At 46.3% G+C, this 17,935-nt stretch overlaps 4 protein-coding genes across 8 annotated transcripts; 3 read left to right on the top strand and 1 right to left on the bottom strand.

Moving 5' to 3' along the window:
* Positions 1-1,519: 1,519 nt before the first annotated feature.
* LOC9637927 (cysteine and histidine-rich domain-containing protein RAR1) lies at positions 1,520-2,904 on the top strand. 4 transcript variants are annotated; one of them, XR_002992755.1, is made up of 7 exons: positions 1,520-1,638; positions 1,737-1,739; positions 1,800-1,882; positions 2,039-2,169; positions 2,301-2,545; positions 2,628-2,765; positions 2,853-2,904. XR_002992755.1 is itself a non-coding variant. In XM_024678195.1 (6 exons), exons 1-6 carry the CDS (start codon positions 1,546-1,548, stop codon positions 2,712-2,714), a joined length of 642 nt encoding a protein of 213 aa, XP_024533963.1. In that variant the 5' UTR covers positions 1,520-1,545; the 3' UTR covers positions 2,715-2,819. The 4 variants fall into 4 exon arrangements, 1 of the variants encoding a protein (XP_024533963.1); XR_002992753.1 differs by having other exon boundaries at positions 2,823-2,904; XR_002992754.1 differs by having other exon boundaries at positions 2,628-2,769; positions 2,823-2,904.
* A 57-nt stretch (positions 2,905-2,961) lies between these two features.
* LOC112347418 lies at positions 2,962-4,298 on the top strand. 2 transcript variants are annotated; one of them, XM_024678191.1, is made up of 6 exons: positions 2,962-3,272; positions 3,332-3,379; positions 3,427-3,515; positions 3,579-3,709; positions 3,777-3,978; positions 4,073-4,298. In XM_024678191.1, the coding sequence occupies exons 1-6, from the start codon at positions 3,040-3,042 to the stop codon at positions 4,252-4,254; spliced, it is 885 nt and encodes a 294-aa protein (XP_024533959.1). In that variant the 5' UTR covers positions 2,962-3,039; the 3' UTR covers positions 4,255-4,298. The 2 variants fall into 2 exon arrangements, with proteins under 2 accessions (XP_024533959.1, XP_024533958.1); XM_024678190.1 differs by having other exon boundaries at positions 4,061-4,298.
* Positions 4,246-8,522, bottom strand: LOC9637926. Its single transcript, XM_024678188.1, has 5 exons — positions 8,035-8,522; positions 5,708-7,747; positions 5,584-5,634; positions 5,354-5,426; positions 4,246-4,668 (listed from the first exon to the last, which is right to left on the bottom strand). Coding segments are annotated over exons 1-5 (2,475 nt in total). The 5' UTR covers positions 8,037-8,522; the 3' UTR covers positions 4,246-4,359.
* Positions 8,523-12,023: 3,501 nt separating this feature from the next.
* Positions 12,024-13,764, top strand: LOC9641647 (aspartic proteinase nepenthesin-1). Its single transcript, XM_002973331.2, has 3 exons — positions 12,024-13,134; positions 13,216-13,444; positions 13,650-13,764. Exons 1-3 carry the CDS (start codon positions 12,024-12,026, stop codon positions 13,762-13,764), a joined length of 1,455 nt encoding a protein of 484 aa, XP_002973377.2.
* The last annotated feature ends 4,171 nt before the right edge of the window (positions 13,765-17,935 follow it).

The following is a 17,935-nucleotide window of genomic DNA, read 5'->3' as shown; positions in this document are numbered from 1 at the left end:
AAAACAAAGGATCAAGCTGAAATATCTATCAAACATCATCAAAGGTTGTTGCATCTTGCACAACTTCTTGATTGATGCTGGTGAGACAAACATTAATGCCGAGATCAAGGCGTGGGAGAGACATATTCAAGCCTTGAAGAAAGCAAAGATTTTTGAAGATTATGAGGATCCTATCATGGCTGAGGGAGAACCATAAGAAGATTTGCGTGGGCTGGAAGATGCATAAAAGGTTTGAGAGAACTTAACCAATTTCCTATGTTTGCGCCGTCGTAGAATTGCGTGATTGCTATGTTCAAGTTTAATATTTGAAATTTGAAATTGAAATTTAGGGTTAGCATTTGAATTTGATTTGAATTTGAAATTTTAAAATATTTTAAAACATGTTCAAATGCTATTTTGAAGACATTTTAAAGTATGTCAGATGCGAAGCCACTAGTGTTTTACGTTAAATTTTTACCACAAAAACCTATGCAAGTGGGAATGAAAATGCTTAAAAATGCATACTTAAAGTTTAAAACAACCTAAAAACTACTTAAGTGCAAATGTAGCAGTCACAAAAATTAAATACATGTTTTTAAATATTTTTATATAAAGCGCAGGTGCAAATGGCTCCATAACTATATATTTTATATCATTAGTATAAATATCAGCATTATCTTATTGAGACATTTTGTTGACTATGTGTAGACTATAGAGTTGGGGAATGATGATTAACAAAATGCTAATTAATGTATATAAAAAAATGAAAAACAAAAAATTAAATTGACTTGGCAAAAGAATACTTTCTTACCTTGCCAGCATCAGACTTATCTCTGAGAATTGTTTGACAAGCTAGCCTCCAAAGTACCAGGCTTATGAAAGTTTTAAGTAATAAATTATTCAACTTGTCTGCTTTGAAATTCTCTTTTACCTGTTTGAGATATTTCTTTTCAGCACTGGCTTGCTTCACTTCACTTACCAACTCTTGTCATTCTAAAATCTCCACAATACAATTTCCACAGCTGCCACCCCCTCCTCCACAGTTCATCAGCTTGCTCTTCAGTAAGAATTTTTTTTTTCAAATTTCACCCTTGACTTTGTTCATAAGCTCACATACAAACTGTAGAGCTCGAGCTTGTTCTTGTGCATCACATTCCTGAGCACCTTCTCACCGCTCTTGACACTCACATCCCCATTGCCATCGGGCTCACAGCACACACAAAGAAAAAAGCTTTGGAAATTGCTGGAGTTTTGATGCTATTAGCCCCCAAAATTCGAGCTCTATCGATGCTGGCTCGCTGCTTGGCTGGTCACTACCATCTTGTAGATTTCACAACAATGACCTTGGAATGAATCGCAAAGGACTTGAAAACTCCCATTGGCATCTGGAGAGACAGCCATAGAGAACCAAAAACCATAAAAAATGCTGTGGATTCGAACCGATGCCCTTCCGGACCAGAACCGAAATCTGGCGCATTATGTCAGTCTTTGCTGATAGAATGTGATAGTATAAGCCAAACTTGTAATGTTAATTATTTTTAGGGCTTGTGTGTGGGAGCTGGAGCGATGGGGAAGGTCCAATGCCAGCGGATTGGATGCGACGCGCTCTTCTCTCCCGATCAAAACGACGATGAGAAGGCTTGCTGCTACCATCCCGGCGTAAGTTTGTGGTTTTCTTCCCGCGTTTTCACAGATTTTTGCCTCCAATTTTGATCTTGTGCATGAAATTGGAACTGGAACTGGATTTTTTCGAGCAGCCGGTATGTGTTGTCAAATCTGTGCTTGATTTCTTCAGTTTGGGATTGCTGTGGTGATTTCAGCCCCTGTTTCACGACGGTGGGAAACAATGGAGTTGCTGCAAACAGCAGAGTCACGATTTTAGCTTGTTCTTAAGCATTCCAGGGTACGTCTACTTCCTTCTCCTGCTTCTTCCTTCTTCTTTTGTGTTTGTTTTTCTTCTTTTTTGTTTTCTTTTATTTCTGCTGCGGTCATTTTCTCGTTCGTTGTTTTTTTGTTCTTCTTTTTTTTTGGAGGCTAAATTTTCTCCTTGTTCCATCAGCTGTACGCACGGAAAGCACACATCAGAGAAACCAAAGCCAGCTCCCAAGCCAAGCAAAACTTTACCACAGGGAGACGCCAGCAACACCAATTGCTTGAGATGCAAACAAGGTTTCTACTGTTCAGATCACGGTAAGCAAACCTTAAACCTTTTGTCATTTGTCTTGCTCATTCGCACGCACGGACGATGGCTTTGATCTTTTTTCTCTCTTTACTTGTCCTTTATGCTCGTAACTTAAGATTAAAATATCTGTTCTTCGCAGGCTCAAAGATATCGTGTGGACCAGCGGCAGCCCCCAGCAAAGACGTGGAAAAACCAGCTGCGAAAGAAGCTTCGCAATCATCGGTGCAAGCAGCCCCGGCGGCCCTCCCCAACGTGATTGACTTGGATGCAAAGCGGACGTGCAGGAATAAAGGCTGCGGAAAGGCATTCACCGAGCGAGAGAACCATGAAACTGCTTGCAGTTATCATCCGGGCCCAGCTGTTTTTCACGACAGATCGAGAGGAGTAAGCTTCTCTTCAGTTTGTCTAGTCTATCCATTCCAAATCCTATGACGCGTTTTTTTCTGTCTTGTTTTTTTCTTGCTAGTGGGCCTGCTGTGATGTTCATGTGAAGGAGTTTGACGAGTTCCTGGAGATCCCGCCGTGCTCGAAAGGCTGGCACAGCAGCCAATAGCTAAAAAACGAGATGCACATGCGCAGGAATGCTTCGCGATGGCTCTGGCTTGTACGTGAGTTTTCACTCGTTTTCGTTTCTTGAACGCTTTTCTGTTTTCCTTGATAGGATATTAACACTGCACGTGAATTGGAATAGGTGTATACTAGTTGGAAACGGATCCACGACGTAAAACAAGCCGTTTAGTTCACGCTTTGTTGTTTCTTTTGCTCACGTTTTTGCCAAGTCTCGATTGTGTTAGGAAGCTTCGGAAAGTGCTGACTTTGAAGTTTCGTTTCGAGGGCTTCTTAAGCGGAGGTCGAGCAGCTTGGATCTGGATTCAAGAATGGCTACGGTTTCTGATATCGCTTTTCCAGGACTACGTTTCAATCCTCTGGCAGAACGACGCGGCTACCAGGTTCTATCAATCAACAATCACTTGAGCGCGAGGGCGGGATCCAGAATTTCTACGAGAAGGCAACAGGATTTGGTTGCTCTGAAGCTCTACTCATCCTTCCCGGCGGAACAAATCTCTCGCTTCTCTTCCGCAAGGCGCTCCAATATCATCGCCAGAGCGAGGTAAGCTTTCGGATCTTTTCCTCTGCGAAAACAAATTCTCGTGAATTGTGATGAAACAGTAACGATCCAGATGGCCCAGTTTCGAAGTCCTTTTTCTCCTTGAATATGTGAGAATTGTCATTTTGGGTGCTCTTTTATTTAACCAATTCTGCAGATTGGATGTGTTGGGTTTTCTGATAAGAATTCCGGCCCTCATCCTGGGATTTATAAAAAAGGAGAAACAGATTATCGATAAAGTGGAAGGTATTAACGTTGCTTTCTTATTGTTCCATGCTAACAGTAAGAATTTTGTGCACTGCTGCACAGATCAAATAGACGACGCAGCAGAAACTGTGAGCGGCATTGCAGAAGCAATAGAGCAAGTGGCAGGAGTTGTGGAGAGAGTGGCCGAGTCGATCGCAGATGACGCAAGAGACACCCGTGAACTCATGGACAAGGTGAGCACGCTCATTTGCTTTGCTCCAACCTTCCAAGTATTCTAAGCTTCAACTGTTGGAAGCATAGGTGGAAGCCACAGCGGACTCTATGCGTTCGGACATCGGCACCGCCATTGACAGCCTGCAAGGAGCTGCGGATCCAACCAAGCCCAAGACAAAAGCCGGTGGAGAACCCGACGTCAAGGCCGCAGCCGACGCAACCTCTCGAGCTGCGGAGAAAGCACAGAAGCTCAAAGACGCGGCGACGGAGCTCGAGGAGAAGCACACAGGTAAGCTCTAGCATCTTTCGCATCGCTGTGATTGATCGCTGGGAAAGAAAACGAGAGTCAACCATTTACTAAAGCACGAAAGAGATTCTAACAGGGAGTACCACTAACGCGATGAGCAAGTCCCACCACTTTCGAGCAATATCGCCTTCACGCGGCAGAAGCGCCGTCACGCTCGTGCTATTGAGTGCCATGCTTTCGAGTTTGATAGTCTCAAACTGGCCGGCCATCCTCAAGCACGTGTTTGACTTCCTGCTCCACCACAGCATAACAATGTGAATATTCTCTTCCATTTTTTGAAAATCATTGTGACCAAAATTACAGATGGTGTCTCTGTTTGTCTTGTGAGATGTTTGCTGTGAAGTTTTTTGCTGCTGCTCTTCTTCATGATGTTGGGAGTGGTGGTGGTGGTGGCCCAAATTGGTGTGGTTGTCTCCTGTAATTCAGCTCCATGACAATGCTCCTGCCTGAAGGAGGAGGTGGTGATGGTGTAGCAGTTGTGGCTGATGATGATATAATTCCTCCTGATGTTGTTGTTGCTGTTGGTGTTGTTGCAGTCATTGATGCTGGGCTTTGCTCATCTGCTGCTGCTCCTGCTTCTGCTGCTGCCGCACTCGAGTGCCAAATAACATCACGCACATGCTGTAGCGACAAGCCCGGCTGCAGTAGCTGGCCTCTGCATGAGATCTCCACCTATACTCGGAGGTACCCAAACACAAACACAACAAGACAACGCGCATAAAGCAATGCCATCAGCAGAGAAGAAGAAGAAGAAGCAAAAGCAAAACAAAAAACAAAACAAAACAAAAGAAAAAAAAAAGAGGAGAGTGAGGAAGTGAGGAAAGCTTAAAAGTTGCAAGCAGTACACACACACAGGCAGAGAGGCAGACTGAGGAGATTCATGATGCAACTAAATGCGCTTCCTATATACCATCATTTTAAGGGTCAGAAGATATGAAAGGAATGAAATCGGGAAGGAACAAGCGAGACCACCCCCTGCAAGCAGGACGTACGTGTACTGGGCTCGCTGTTTTGTGACTCATACCAGGACAGGACAGCTCTACTTTTGCGCAGTTAGGCAGCACAGTGAGTGAATGGGGGAAGAGAAGAGAGTTTCATTCATTTCCCAGATGAAGGACTCTCCCTGACGACGACGAGAGACTGGAGTGTCTGAGAGAAGTGACGAGCATGCAATGCAACTATCACGCCAGATACGTGTGAGGGGAGCTTGCCATGCTTCGAGTGTGGATCTCTCACTCTCTCTCTCTCTCTCTCTCTCTCTGGTCAAATGACTAAGAAGTATGCGCTAGACTCTGCCTAGACGTGACGAAGAAATGGACGACCTGGTCAGACACGAAAATAAAGTAGGCGAGCGTACCTCTGACTCGCACGATAATCCCAGCTTGTGCACCAAGTACTTCTTGACATGGGAAACAGGTACCGCTCCATCCCTGCAACAAAGCCACCCCCCAACAAAAAGGCTAATTAGCACCACCATCGCGTACATCCTAAAAAATTTCGGTCCTCTGCGACACACGCCATGCTGCGTGAAGTCGTGTCCACAGCTTTTCTCTCTCCTCTCTCTTTTTCTTTCTCTTGTTTACTTACTTGACCCGCAGGTAGCCTTTGGGAACTTGTGGCAACCACTGCTCGCTGTCCCTGTAGGGGAATTATCAGTATACCGAGCTTTATCTGAGCACAAAGTAAAGTGGTGGGGGGGAGTAGAAGTTACTGATTCTCGCCAGCACGTAGGAAGAACCAGAGGTCGTGGTCTCTGACGACCGGTGGAGAGAAATTCCGTCGCTCCCTCGAGGATGACCCATCCGCAGCAGCCAGCTGCTGGAAGAATGGTAGACTCGCTGCCGAAGAATGCGAGTGCCAGCCTTGTTGGACGTTCGGTGGTGCCGGCACCCGCCCCTCAAACGCAGGAAAGTTGAATGGTGGCATGGTTTTCATCATTTCCTGGCCACCCAGGACGTGATGCCTTGACCAGGCCGCTGGTTTCATCTCCTGGTTGCTCCACTGCTCTTGAAGGTCCCGCAAGTTGCTTCTCGAGCGCTGCTGCTGCTGCTGCTGCAAGTCCTCCTCGGCAGCTTTTGGGAAAAGCGACTGAATTTGCATGCTGCCACCAAGCCTCTTTATCAAAGCTTGCCAGTCTTCATGAGGTGGCTGGCTGGGCAGCAACCGAGACGTCGCATGGAATGGCGATGGCGTAGGAACGTAGACGCTGTCTGGTCGCGCCGGAGCAAATAGAGGAAGGCCTTCGGTCTTCCAGGAGATAGCAACGTCCTGGTGCGATCTTTTCCCGTGACTCAACGTTGCAGTAGCCGGGGCATTATAGCTTCCGCAAAGGAAGCGCCTATCCTCGAACTGACCGAGCTGGGAGCTCGGAAAACTGCCATCACCGCCATAACCTCCGTGATGCACCGGTGGATCCGAAAGCGATGCCGCCCTTTGATCGTGGTAGGGGACCAGCGACTCCGCAAACATACTCAGCCGTCGCTGCTGATCGATATATCTCGCAGCATCGGTGGTGGTCGCAGCATAAGGAGTGGCTGCATTGCTGGTGCTATAAGATGTCATCAGCTGCGTGCTGGGAGCTTCTTTCATCGACTTGAGCAAACCGGCGACCTCGTGTTCCCTGTAAGCCGCCTCTCTGCTGTCAAATCTCACGGGAGGTACATGAGCTCCTCCCCCAAAGTAGAAGTCGCTGCTGGAAGAAGTTTCGCCATGACCAGCAAACTGTGATGACGGCATTCTCAGAGGACTGTGGGGACTGTACTCCGGTATCTGATGAACCGACTCCGAGGGAAATAAATGCAGCACTGGTTTCGGTTGTATCGAGACATCACCAGGAGCCTCGAAGTCTTGATCATCCCCCGGATATTCGCTCACTTCCGGGCTCGCAATCTCCTGTCGGGCCTTTGTTGGAGTGGCGCCACTGCTGCTGGGACCGAGTCCCAGTTGGAGCCATGAATCGTTGTAGTAATCAATGCCTTCCCCTGCCCGTTGTCTACTGGCGCTGCTGTCGTGACGGAACTCCTCCCCTCGAGCTATAGCTTCGCGATCCTCGGCCTTCACCACAGTCTGAGATATAAACTGCTGGCCTTCTTCCCTGGAACTGAAACCAGGGAAGAGCTTCTCTCTCGCCTGCTGGGACTGCTGCGTTACGAGTGATAGAGAGCCACCGTGATGGAAGTCCACGTCCCGGAAGGTTTTGTAAGCTTGAGCTGGGTCCAAAGTGGAAGCTCCTAATTCCCCTCCTCCTCCCTGATCGCCTACTAAATTCCTGGAACCCTGCCCGGCGGTGGTCGCTAGTGTGCAAGCATCATCAAAGCAGCTCGACTTGGAGCTCTCTGCTGCCATGTACTGATCGGTGGTGATCTCCGAGCTGTTAGATCCAGGACTTGACGAGCTCCTTGCTGCTTCTACTTGCTTGAATTTTTTGTTGACACTGCTGTATGGTCTCGATCCTTGTGCACCATCACCGCCGTCAAAGTTGCTCCATGGCCATGAATTCCATGCTGCTTTTCTCTTCCGGATCAAGCTAGCTTCTTCTTCCTTGAGAGAGTCCGCTGTTACTTTGCCCAAGCGACCGCAACCATGTAGATCGTCTTGTGTGTAGCTCATTATCTGCTCATACTTACGATGGAACGAGGAGGCACGCAGCGCTAGCTCTTGGCTCTCCTCGTCCTTGCGATCGTGGCGTGTGAAGTCTCCTCTCAGCGCACGAAATTGTTGACGTCTCTTTCTATCTCGATCGTGATTCAGCCTGCAGTAGCAGCATCAGTTAGTCACGAGCCCGAGATTCCGATAAAAGGAGATGAATGCTGCCGTGCCATGCAATGCTCGCGCGTTCTACTCGATCATGACTCTAGGAGAGATTTTCTAGATGATGATCATCACTAGAGCTCTAGCAGAGAATTCGGCAGGAGTGATGCAAGGAAGCAAGGAAACTATGATGCTCTGGATTGTTCGACACCACAGAGCAGCGCGGATCAGGTTGCCAGTCACAATCGAGGAGCAAAGAAAATATCCAAAACAGCGATTGCGACTCACATTATCAGAGAGGCTTGTCAACCCTTGATGAACTGAGCGTTGTCGTCTCATAAGAGAATGATCCAGCGCTCTCTCTGCAATCTCGATTTGGAGTCACTCAGGAGCTGCGAGAGAGAAGACTGAGATCCCTGGCAAGAAAGAGAGGAAAGAAGAACCAAAAATCTCGAGCTGTCGAAGTAGCGTGAGTGAGATGACAAAGACTCGGAGAATTTCGGCCAATTCCGGGAGATCGAGCGTTAGCCAGCTCGATATTTCGCAGAAAACAAGGAAGATCGGCGCCAAGAACGGGAGATTTCACGAGAGAGAGAGAGAGAGAGAGGAAAACAAGAACGCGATCGATCGCGAGAGAAAAGAAGCCGATCGATGCCGATGGAGAGACCGAATGATCGATCGAGGCGAGGCGCCGCCCGGGCGCTCGATCTTGCACGGCTATCGGAGAAGAATCCCTCTGTCGAGTCGCGTCGTCGTTCTGGGTGCCATAGCTAGGTAACAAAAGAAAAGAAAAAACCCCACCGCACTCTCTTCTATCTCTCTCTCCTTCGTGTGCTCTATGGGCAAGCCCATACTACGTAGTGACCGTCGATTACCAGAATGGCACGTCCCCCAACATTCCGGATTTGGGGTCCGCCGCCGACAGCTACATTCCGTGGAATGTGACACCCAGCGTAACTTACCGTGGCCGCCCTGGTGGTCAGTTGGAAGCTCTCATACCGAGGCACGCTCCCGTGGTACGGCCCCGTACGCACCCATTGGAGAGGACATGCTGGCAAATGGCCATCATGGGAGTTACATGGGCATGTTTTGCAGGGCTGGCTGGCCATATCTCCATGATGCCTTCATGTGTGCGCGTGCACTCACATACGTATAACCCGGTAGAAAATGCGTGGTAATACGAGGTAAAAACTGCGTGAAATTGCCAAGGTAAGTAAATCCACTAGCACACAGATCGGGGGGGTGCACGCGTGCCATCATCATTTCGCGCGCCTGTCCAATACCTGGCAGTATGGAATGGTCCCGGCCCCATGCATGCATGCATGCCATGTCCCATCAAGCACCCATGCCATGCGCGCCCGCCCGACGAAGCGATGGCCAATGGCCATGCATGCATGCGTTTGCATGGCAAAATCATTCGTGGTCCATCGTACGGAAGGTATATCCCGCGCCTCCACTGGTAAAGCATGGGCTCCTCTACTAGACGAAATTTCAACGCGTCTCCAAAACCATGAAAGAACGTAGTCTCCAAATATGATAGAATTGTTTGCTTTTACAAGCATAGCCCATGGTGGGCATTATTAAACCACACATTACATAGGAACGTAGTGTTGGATCGACGGGGATGGGGGCTGTAGTTGTGCGTGCGTGCTCCTTTTTATGTGTGAAAGCACTTTTTTTATTTTTCTCTTTTTTGTTTGTTAATCTGTGCTGCTGTTTTGCCCTGTCACGCTGACGCGAGCGACTAGGAAATGAATCCCCGGCCGCTACCTTAAGTAAACAAGACACACGACATGGGCGAGCCCTAATAGAAAAACTTGCACTGTGCAGAGGGACAAAAGCTTACAGCATTGTTTGCAAAAGAAGCTTTTGTTGGTGCAGGTGCAGCGAGAATCAGAATGAAGGTCCTCTCAATCAACACAGCCCAACATTTTTCTTTTTTCTTTATATTTTTATAAAAATCTCTCTCGTTTTTGCATGTACGTGTACGTAACTTTCCTGTTTGAGGAATCTGGCTCATACTTAGGCAGCTAAGAAGGTGATGGAGTGGTGATGTAAGAGTCCGGATTTAGGGCTAAGCTGCTAGATTATGTACTTGAGAGTTGGTTAAGATCGGGATGGATTGTTTATTAGCGTTAAGCATGAGTGGTCTCATGGAAATGCGGTGCGTGGTGGTGGGCATCATTCGCAGGTACGTGGAGCGGAAGCTTTTGCATAGAAAATGTACTAGGGTTTTTTCTTTTGCGTCTGCAATCCCCATGTACGTACGTGACGGGGGTTTAGAGTAGAAAACAGCATGTTTATCACCAACAATTAGGCAATTTGCATGTATGGGAAGATGCCGCAAGAGATTCGCCCCTCTGGTCATGATGAAATGCATAAGAGTGAACAGAATGATGCAACTTTTTCCAAGTGTCACGCCTCTATAAATCAGAAAAGATGGACGGGATCATATGCTTTTTCCAAAGGAATCCCGCCACCTTCATCGGGGCCTGTGACATTGTCTCCAAAGAGATGTAGATCCAAACTTTGTGAAAACAGAATGCCTAGCCAAGCTTAGCAAGGAACAATTAAGAGCAAAACAGTTTCATACATTTGCCAAAAACTAACTTAAAAGTCACGTCTGTCGCCCATTACACATATAACTCCACACGTCTAAAGCAGCGTTCGGCTTTGTATCGTGGGGCCTCCAAAGCACAGGCACGACTTGTTAAATCCCTCTCGATCTGCTTCTTCGCGTCACTTCGCCATGGATTGGGCATATATTGGGGTTGAGAGAGGGGTCAAAGCCGCGGCCTTGCATGCAAGCAAGAAAGAGGAAAAGGAAAGCTGCGAAAGCAAAGTATTTGACCCTGTGTTGTGCTGGTGGGGAATCATCCGTCCATCAATCCACACACACGAACAAAGGGAGTCCACCACCTAGAAATCGAGTAATAGCCCCTCGCTCAGACTGGGAATCTCCATGAGAGAATCTTCTTCTTGGTCCCGGCATCACCACCACCACCACCACCACCTTTGTAGAAACTGTGAGAGCCCGGGAATCTCCAAGAGAGAATCTTCTTCCGCCACCTGGGTTTCATCCATAGGTTCTTTTGCTTGGATGCCTGGATGCCGTCCATCGTAGGCCTTCCACCGTACGATTGCCTTGGCTCTAGCTAGACGCGAAGTGTCAAGCCCGGAATTTCGCTCGATTTGGATGCGCGAGAGGACAATCCGGCCGCAATGTCGATCGCAATACGCTCCTTGATCGAAATTTCCCTAGACCCGATCGAATCGACCCTAGAATTCGTTTACCCATGGGTTTAGTGGAAGACGGTAGCGGCAGCGATCGCGGCGACGACGGCGTATGCCAGGCACCAGATCATTCCCGCAAAGATTAGCCGCAGTGCCACAGCCAGCTGCATCGTCCTGGTGTGATGGGGCTGAGCGTGCAACGAAGAACCCTAAAGCAATCGTGGCCGTTGGATGCACTTAACCTTGTCTATCAAAAGGAAAACCATTGTAATGGTTTGTTTCACATTAGCATGAACAACAAGATAGCAATAACTAAAAGAGTCACTATGATCAAGAGTCCCGAGCTCTGATCGACCACTCTTTCTTCTTTGAAGGGAGTTTTCTTGACCACTTCCTCACGTTCCAATTCGATTTTCCTGGCATCAGATTCATCCTTGTTCTCCAGGGCAGCGTTTGATGATATCTTAGAGCGCTTCTTCTTTCTCTTCAAATTGTCATGATCCGGCTCGCCATTCTTCGATGGTGGCGCTGCTGAGTTTTGCTTGTCCTTTTTTATGATCACTTCATGAGCGATTGACGCTTGTTTCTTGCTATCCATATCGATGTTCGTTCTAAGCACCGACCATGGATTCGAGAGTAGCACGAAATCGTCAGTCTTCTTCTTGCCAACAATCTCATTGTCCTTGTTAACCAGAGATGAGGACAAGGCCTTTTCACTAGATACTGTAACCTTTGGCTCAATCCAGCCATTTTTCTTGTCTCTCTGTGACTTGGCTACCTTCGGTGCAGTGGCTGCGTGCTTTGCCCTCGCCATAGCTATCTAGGTTTTGCCATGCTATGCCCGTTTTTATATTGGTAAGAGGTAAACCGAGATAATTTAAAGTGTCGAGGTTTTATCTCTTACAAAAAGGTATATTGATTGAAAGAGTCAGATATGTCATCAAATATATATCAATTATCCTTTCCTCAATCTTGCCTCAAGAGTTTCTCAATCTAGTTTTTCCCAATCTTGCCTCAATCCTCCAAGAGTTTCTCATTTCTCCATGGAAAGGCGTCGGTCTGTGCTTTGTTTCCTATTGGCTCTTGTGTGCATTTGGGAATTTAGTCGACCTCACGTCGAGGCTGCTCCTGTCTCAGGGCTTGTCAATGCTATTGCGCGAAAGGTCTTGCCAGCTGCCCTAAAAGAGGGAGGCGCGATCGTATGGAAGCAAAGACGAACTCTAGCCAACATCACCACCGACTTTAGTGTGAGAGGAGGAGACAAAGGCCTAGAGACGAGTTTCTATGTAGATAACGGCCTCAACTTCGCCATGAATCTCAATTTGGGAACTCCTCCTGTGCAGCACAACTTCACCATGGCACTTAACTCGGAATTCTTCTGGGCTGCGTGCTCTCCTTGCGTCGATTGCAATGTTTCCACAAACGATCCCCTCTTTTCATCGGCATCATCCACATCTTACACTAGAATTCCTTGCACCTCTCCTTTCTGCTCGACATCCCCTGGTTTCTCCACAAACGCTTGCGGATCTTCAGCAGTGGGTTCCACGACTTGCTTATATAATTTTTCTTACAGCACCGATTACTCCTCAGCTGGTGAGATGGCTAGTGATGTTGTAGCCATGAAAACTCCACGCAAAACTAGAGGCAATAAGAGCCTCAGAATGTCACTTGGATGTGGTCGAGAAAGCACGACATTGCTGGGGATTCTCAATACATCAGGCCTGGTGGGATTTGCAAAGACAGACAAGTCATTCATTGGACAACTTGCTGAAATGGACTATACAAGCAAGTTTATCTATTGTGTTCCATCTGATACGTTTAGCGGCAAAATCGTGCTCGGCAACTATAAGATCTCATCGCACTCCTCTCTCTCTTACACTCCAATGATCGTAAATTCCACTGCCTTGTATTACATCGGCTTGAGATCCATAAGTATCACCGATACGTTGACTTTTCCGGTGCAAGGCATTCTTGCAGATGGAACTGGAGGAACGATCATTGATTCAACCTTTGCATTCAGTTATTTCACACCAGATTCCTACACCCCTCTTGTGCAAGCCATACAAAACCTCAATTCCAACCTTACTAAAGTATCGAGCAACGAAACTGCAGCACTGCTCGGCAATGATATTTGCTATAATGTTTCTGTAAATGGTGATACACCACCACCACAAACCCTGACTTATCACTTTGAGAATGGCACATAGGTTGAATTTCGGACATGGTTTCTGCTAGATGATGATGCTGAAAATGCTACCGTGTGCTTGGCTGTTGGAGACTCAGAGAAGGTGGGGTTCTCACTGAATGTTATAGGAACCTACCAGCAGCTAGATGTGGCAGTGGAGTTTGATCTGGAAAAGCAGGAGATTGGATTTGGAACAGCAGGATGCAATGTCAGCATGAACCTTGACACTTCTTCTGGTTTTACATACGTCTTCGTGTGGAAATCTTCTACAACTCAAGCGTTTTCTTTTCTTCCTCTCCTCACGTCACCTTCAAAACTTTGTCTTGTCAAGTTTACTATACAAACCGCGTCAACATAGAAAATTCAGTCTGGATTGATTTGTAAACTCGAGATATATAGCTTCTTTGAATTCTCAATACATCAGGCCTGGTGGGATTTGCAAAGACAAACAAGTCATTCATCGGACAACTTGCTGAACTCGCAGCAAGAGAAATCCATCCAAGCCACAAGAAAAGATGGAAATTAATTGTGTCGTTGACGCGCGCCCCCGATTGCGATTGCCTCCGGCATTTGGAGTGCGGCTGGACGATGGGGGATGAGTTCTCGCCGCGTGCCATGAAAACTTCGTGGCTGGTAGCTAGAACCTGCCACGACTAAAACCTCGGCCGTCCCCATCATCCAACGGCCATGATGTGATGCGCGTCCAAGAGCTGGCCGCCCTTGTCAGATCTTGCGACAATCCCAGCGATGGCCGCCCCACGCCCAGATCCTTCACAGCGACCACAATAACAGCGTCTTCGTGCGAAATCTCCTCGTCCAGATGTATGGCCGCTGCGGCTGCCTGGAGGAAGCGCGATCGGTCTTCCATTCTACCTCGGATCGCAATCTCTTCTCTTGGAATCTCATCCTCCAGGCCTACAATCCCAACCATGACCTGGAGCAGGCGTGATCGGTCCTGGAAAGCATGCCGCGGCAGGAGATTGTGTCCAGCAACGCCATGATCTCGGCATATGCCGCGGCTGGGGACGTGCAGCGCGCCAAGCAGCACTTCGATCGCATCCCTGCCAAAGAATTCCATCACCTGGAACCGGATGATCGAGATGTACTCGCAGAGTGGCAATCTTGGCGAGGCGGAGGCGGTATTCCACTCCATGCCGGAGCAAACCCAAAGAGATCTTTAGCTTCATCCAGCCCCTGGTTGTGGCAATGGCCTTGTATCATGTCCGTCCACACCACTACGTCCTTTTGGGGCAGATTATCGAACACCTCACGCGCGCGTGAGAGATGCCCGCTATGGGCATAAGCCACGATCATGGCGGTGCTAGAAACGATTGACAGAATGCCCACAAGGCCATGATCATAGGCCTGGGCATATGGAGAAAACAAAGATTCTCTTTAATGATGCCCCGGATCTTAATGAGGTGGCAGTTACGGCTATGATTGACACTACGCATGTAACGACTCCGTAGAAGAGGCTAAAGTTTTGTCTGAGACGCTCCAAACAAAGACATGGTGGCTTGGAACTCCATGTTTTGCGCATATGCCGCGAATGGGCATTTTGACGAGGCACTACATTCTTTCCAAAAGATGGCTCACTGCGACGACATCTCTTGGACGACAATGATCCATATGCTTGCCTCTAGAAACCATCTTGAAAGTTTATGTTCTGTCAGATGCCTTATGATAGCAAGACAGTGAGCAAAGTGCTCCTCTTCGCCTATCTCTGGAACGGCCACCTCCAAGAAGCAATAAGCCTCTTCCAGGTGATCGAGGAGTGCAATGTGATTGCCTGGATGGCAATGGTGGCAGGCTTCACTCACAAGGGACTCCTCTTGGAAGCTTGAGTTTGGTTTGAGAGAATACCAGAGTGAAACTTGGTCTCATGGACTGCAGTGGTGGCCATGTATGCTTCCACCAGGCATGTAACTGAGGCCTTGGAAACCTTCCATAGGACTATCCAGGAGAGCATGATGCCTGATCACATAATCTTTATGAGTGTTCTTGCGGCATGCTACCACTTGGGTTTGGTGAAGATCTTTTGGGACTACTTCTAGTCAAATGATTTAGGGCTATGGAGTTGAGCCCATGGGACAATGCTACTGTGGGCTTGTTGACGCATTTGCAAAGGCCAGAGAGCTAGACAAGGCTAAAAAACTCATCCATAGCACCTTTGAGTTTGAGAGTGTTGCTTGGGGGGTCTCACTGTTGGCTGTTTGCCAAAAGATCCACAAGGATCCCAAGTGTGGAGCTCGAGTTACCTAGAGACCCTTGGTGTTGGGGTCGCCAAAATTATGGAAGTGTATTAACTTGATTTATAAAAATTCATTGCAATTAAACTAGGGCTTGCATTTTTTCTATCTTTCTTCATAAGTATAAAGAGGCTGTGGGAATATAAGGAGTAGAGTTTTGTAACACTTGACATCACCACCAAAAAGAACAAAAAGGTGAAATTGTCACAATTCTTTGCTGTTACAACTAGCTTTGGAAAAGAAACCCATGCTTGTGTTGGACATAGATGAGACAAAGGCCACAACATCCTTCAAGCTCTTCAATGGGAAAATTATTCCACTAGAGCATTACCTTATAACAAAGAGGCTAGGCATAGATGACTTTTCTAAAAGAGATGAGTGAGATATATGAGATTGTGGTTTTTACTCAAGAAATGAAGCTGTATGTGGACAAGATTTTGGACAAGCTTGACCTAGCTAGGAATCTCTTTGCCCATTGTCTACAAAGATTTGTGCTTACCAAGGAAGTTAGAGGGAAAAAGGTTGTGAAAGATCTCTTGAGATTAGGGCGTGGGCAACAAGCCAAAGTCTTTTTGCTTGCAGCCCAACAATGGAATTGTTATCCACACATTCAAAAACAAAAAAGGTTATAAGTATTATGAATTGAAGACGATAAACAATCTTCTTAAGAAAATTGCAAGTGTTGAAAATGTAAAACAAGCATTGGAGAAGCTAAAAAGTTAGACAATAAAGAAAGTCATGTAAACACTCTAACTGTTTATGCTGTAACACTGCTCACTCTGATTCTGGCATTATTTCCCTCACGAAAACTGTCCAATAATCATAATCAGAAAAGCATACTTGGAGCCAATCGATAATTGTGATACTTCAGCAGCAGCATCATCCACAAAGAGCCAATCAATAGACTTTTGCAGAGAGAAGCTCTTTGCATTCTTCAATCTCTTTGTCCTAAAATGCATTATAGAGCCTCTCAAAATCCCATGCCTCAGATTAACTGACTTATCCTTTTAGTGTGGCTCAATGAGAGTGGTACATAGTTTGGATACGAAAAGCAAGTTTATCTATTTTGTTCCATCTGATACGTTTAGTGGCAAAATTGTGCTCAGCAACTATAAGAAATCATAGTAAATCCAAATTCCACTGTGTTGTATTACATCGGCTTGGGATCCATAAGTATCAATGGCACGTGGTGCAAGGAATTCTTGCAGATGGAACTGGAGGAATGATCATTGATTTAATGTTTGTATTCAGCTATTTCACACTAGATTCCTACACCTCTCTTGTGCAAGCCGTACAAACCTCAACTCTAACCTTACTCAAGTATCGAGCAATGGAACTGAAGCACTGCTCGGCAATGATATTTACTACAATGTTTCCGTAAATGGTGACACACCACCACCACAAACTCTGATCACTTAGAGGATGGAATACAGGTTGAATTTTGGACATGGTTTCTGCTAGATGAACATGCTGAAAATGCAACTGTGTGCTTGGACATACGTCTTCGTGTGGAAATCTTCTACAATGCAAGTGTTTCGTTTTCTTCCTCTCCTGACGTATCTCCTGCTTGTTTAAGTAAGACACCTTCAAAACTTTATCTTGTCAAGTATACAAAACCACATCAACATAGAAAATTCAGTTAATTCTTGGTTTTCAAGATATATAGCTCCTATTTGCTTGTTTCCAACTGAGGAGATCTTGTGTAGCAATTGTGGTCTTGTTGGTAACTTTCACAGGATGCATTCAAGGACAGCGTGCAAGGACTCCCACCCAACAATACGCCAATTGTCAACATTAGCCTGTTTTTGCCCTCTTGTTGCAAAAGAAGTGAAACCTTGGAAGCCAGCTTCTTTCTCGATGCTGCACTCAACTTCGAGAGAACACATCGAATATGCTATATTTAAAATATAGAAGATTTTGTAAGCCCTAAAAATCCAATATCAAGGAAAACCATTTTGTGTCACATTAGGTTCGTCATGGATTCCTAGAGGAAGATAAAATATTTTCCTCAGTTGTATAGCAAGGGTGAAATATCGACTGTTCCATACTCATCCAAGAGTTGATAACTATTGCAAGAATGGCAAAAACAAGACAAAACAAAGGAAAAAATAGGAAAGAAAAGCTTAAAAGTGAAGGGGAAAATGGACTGTGAAATTTCTTGAGGAGGTTATTGATGAACTAGATTTCAAACTTACTTAGCATCACATAATTAACCCAATTAGCCAAAAATAAGTCACTCTTCCTTCACAAGCTTATACTAAATATTTTGATAAAAAATTAATTTAAAAATTCAAATTCTTTCCCACATTTACTCTCAACCATCCAATGTTGCTAAATTTCCAAAAAGACAATGACCTCAAAATGGAGAAAAATATTTATTTGGTCCTTCTCAAAGTTAGATTTTCCTTGTTAACTTTTAGCTTCTAATATGTGCACCACACTATCATGTAGCATGAGCAACATTCACTCCATTAAAAACCCAAAAGCTTTGGGTTCTCTGTAGTGCTATCTCCCACAGAGA

This window comes from Selaginella moellendorffii, unplaced genomic scaffold (assembly GCF_000143415.4).
Source record: "Selaginella moellendorffii unplaced genomic scaffold, v1.0 SELMOscaffold_21, whole genome shotgun sequence".
Classification (NCBI taxonomy): Eukaryota; Viridiplantae; Streptophyta; class Lycopodiopsida; order Selaginellales; family Selaginellaceae; genus Selaginella; species Selaginella moellendorffii.
The sequence above is the reverse complement of the archived record's forward strand: the minus strand, read 5'-3'. Positions and strand labels throughout refer to the sequence as shown.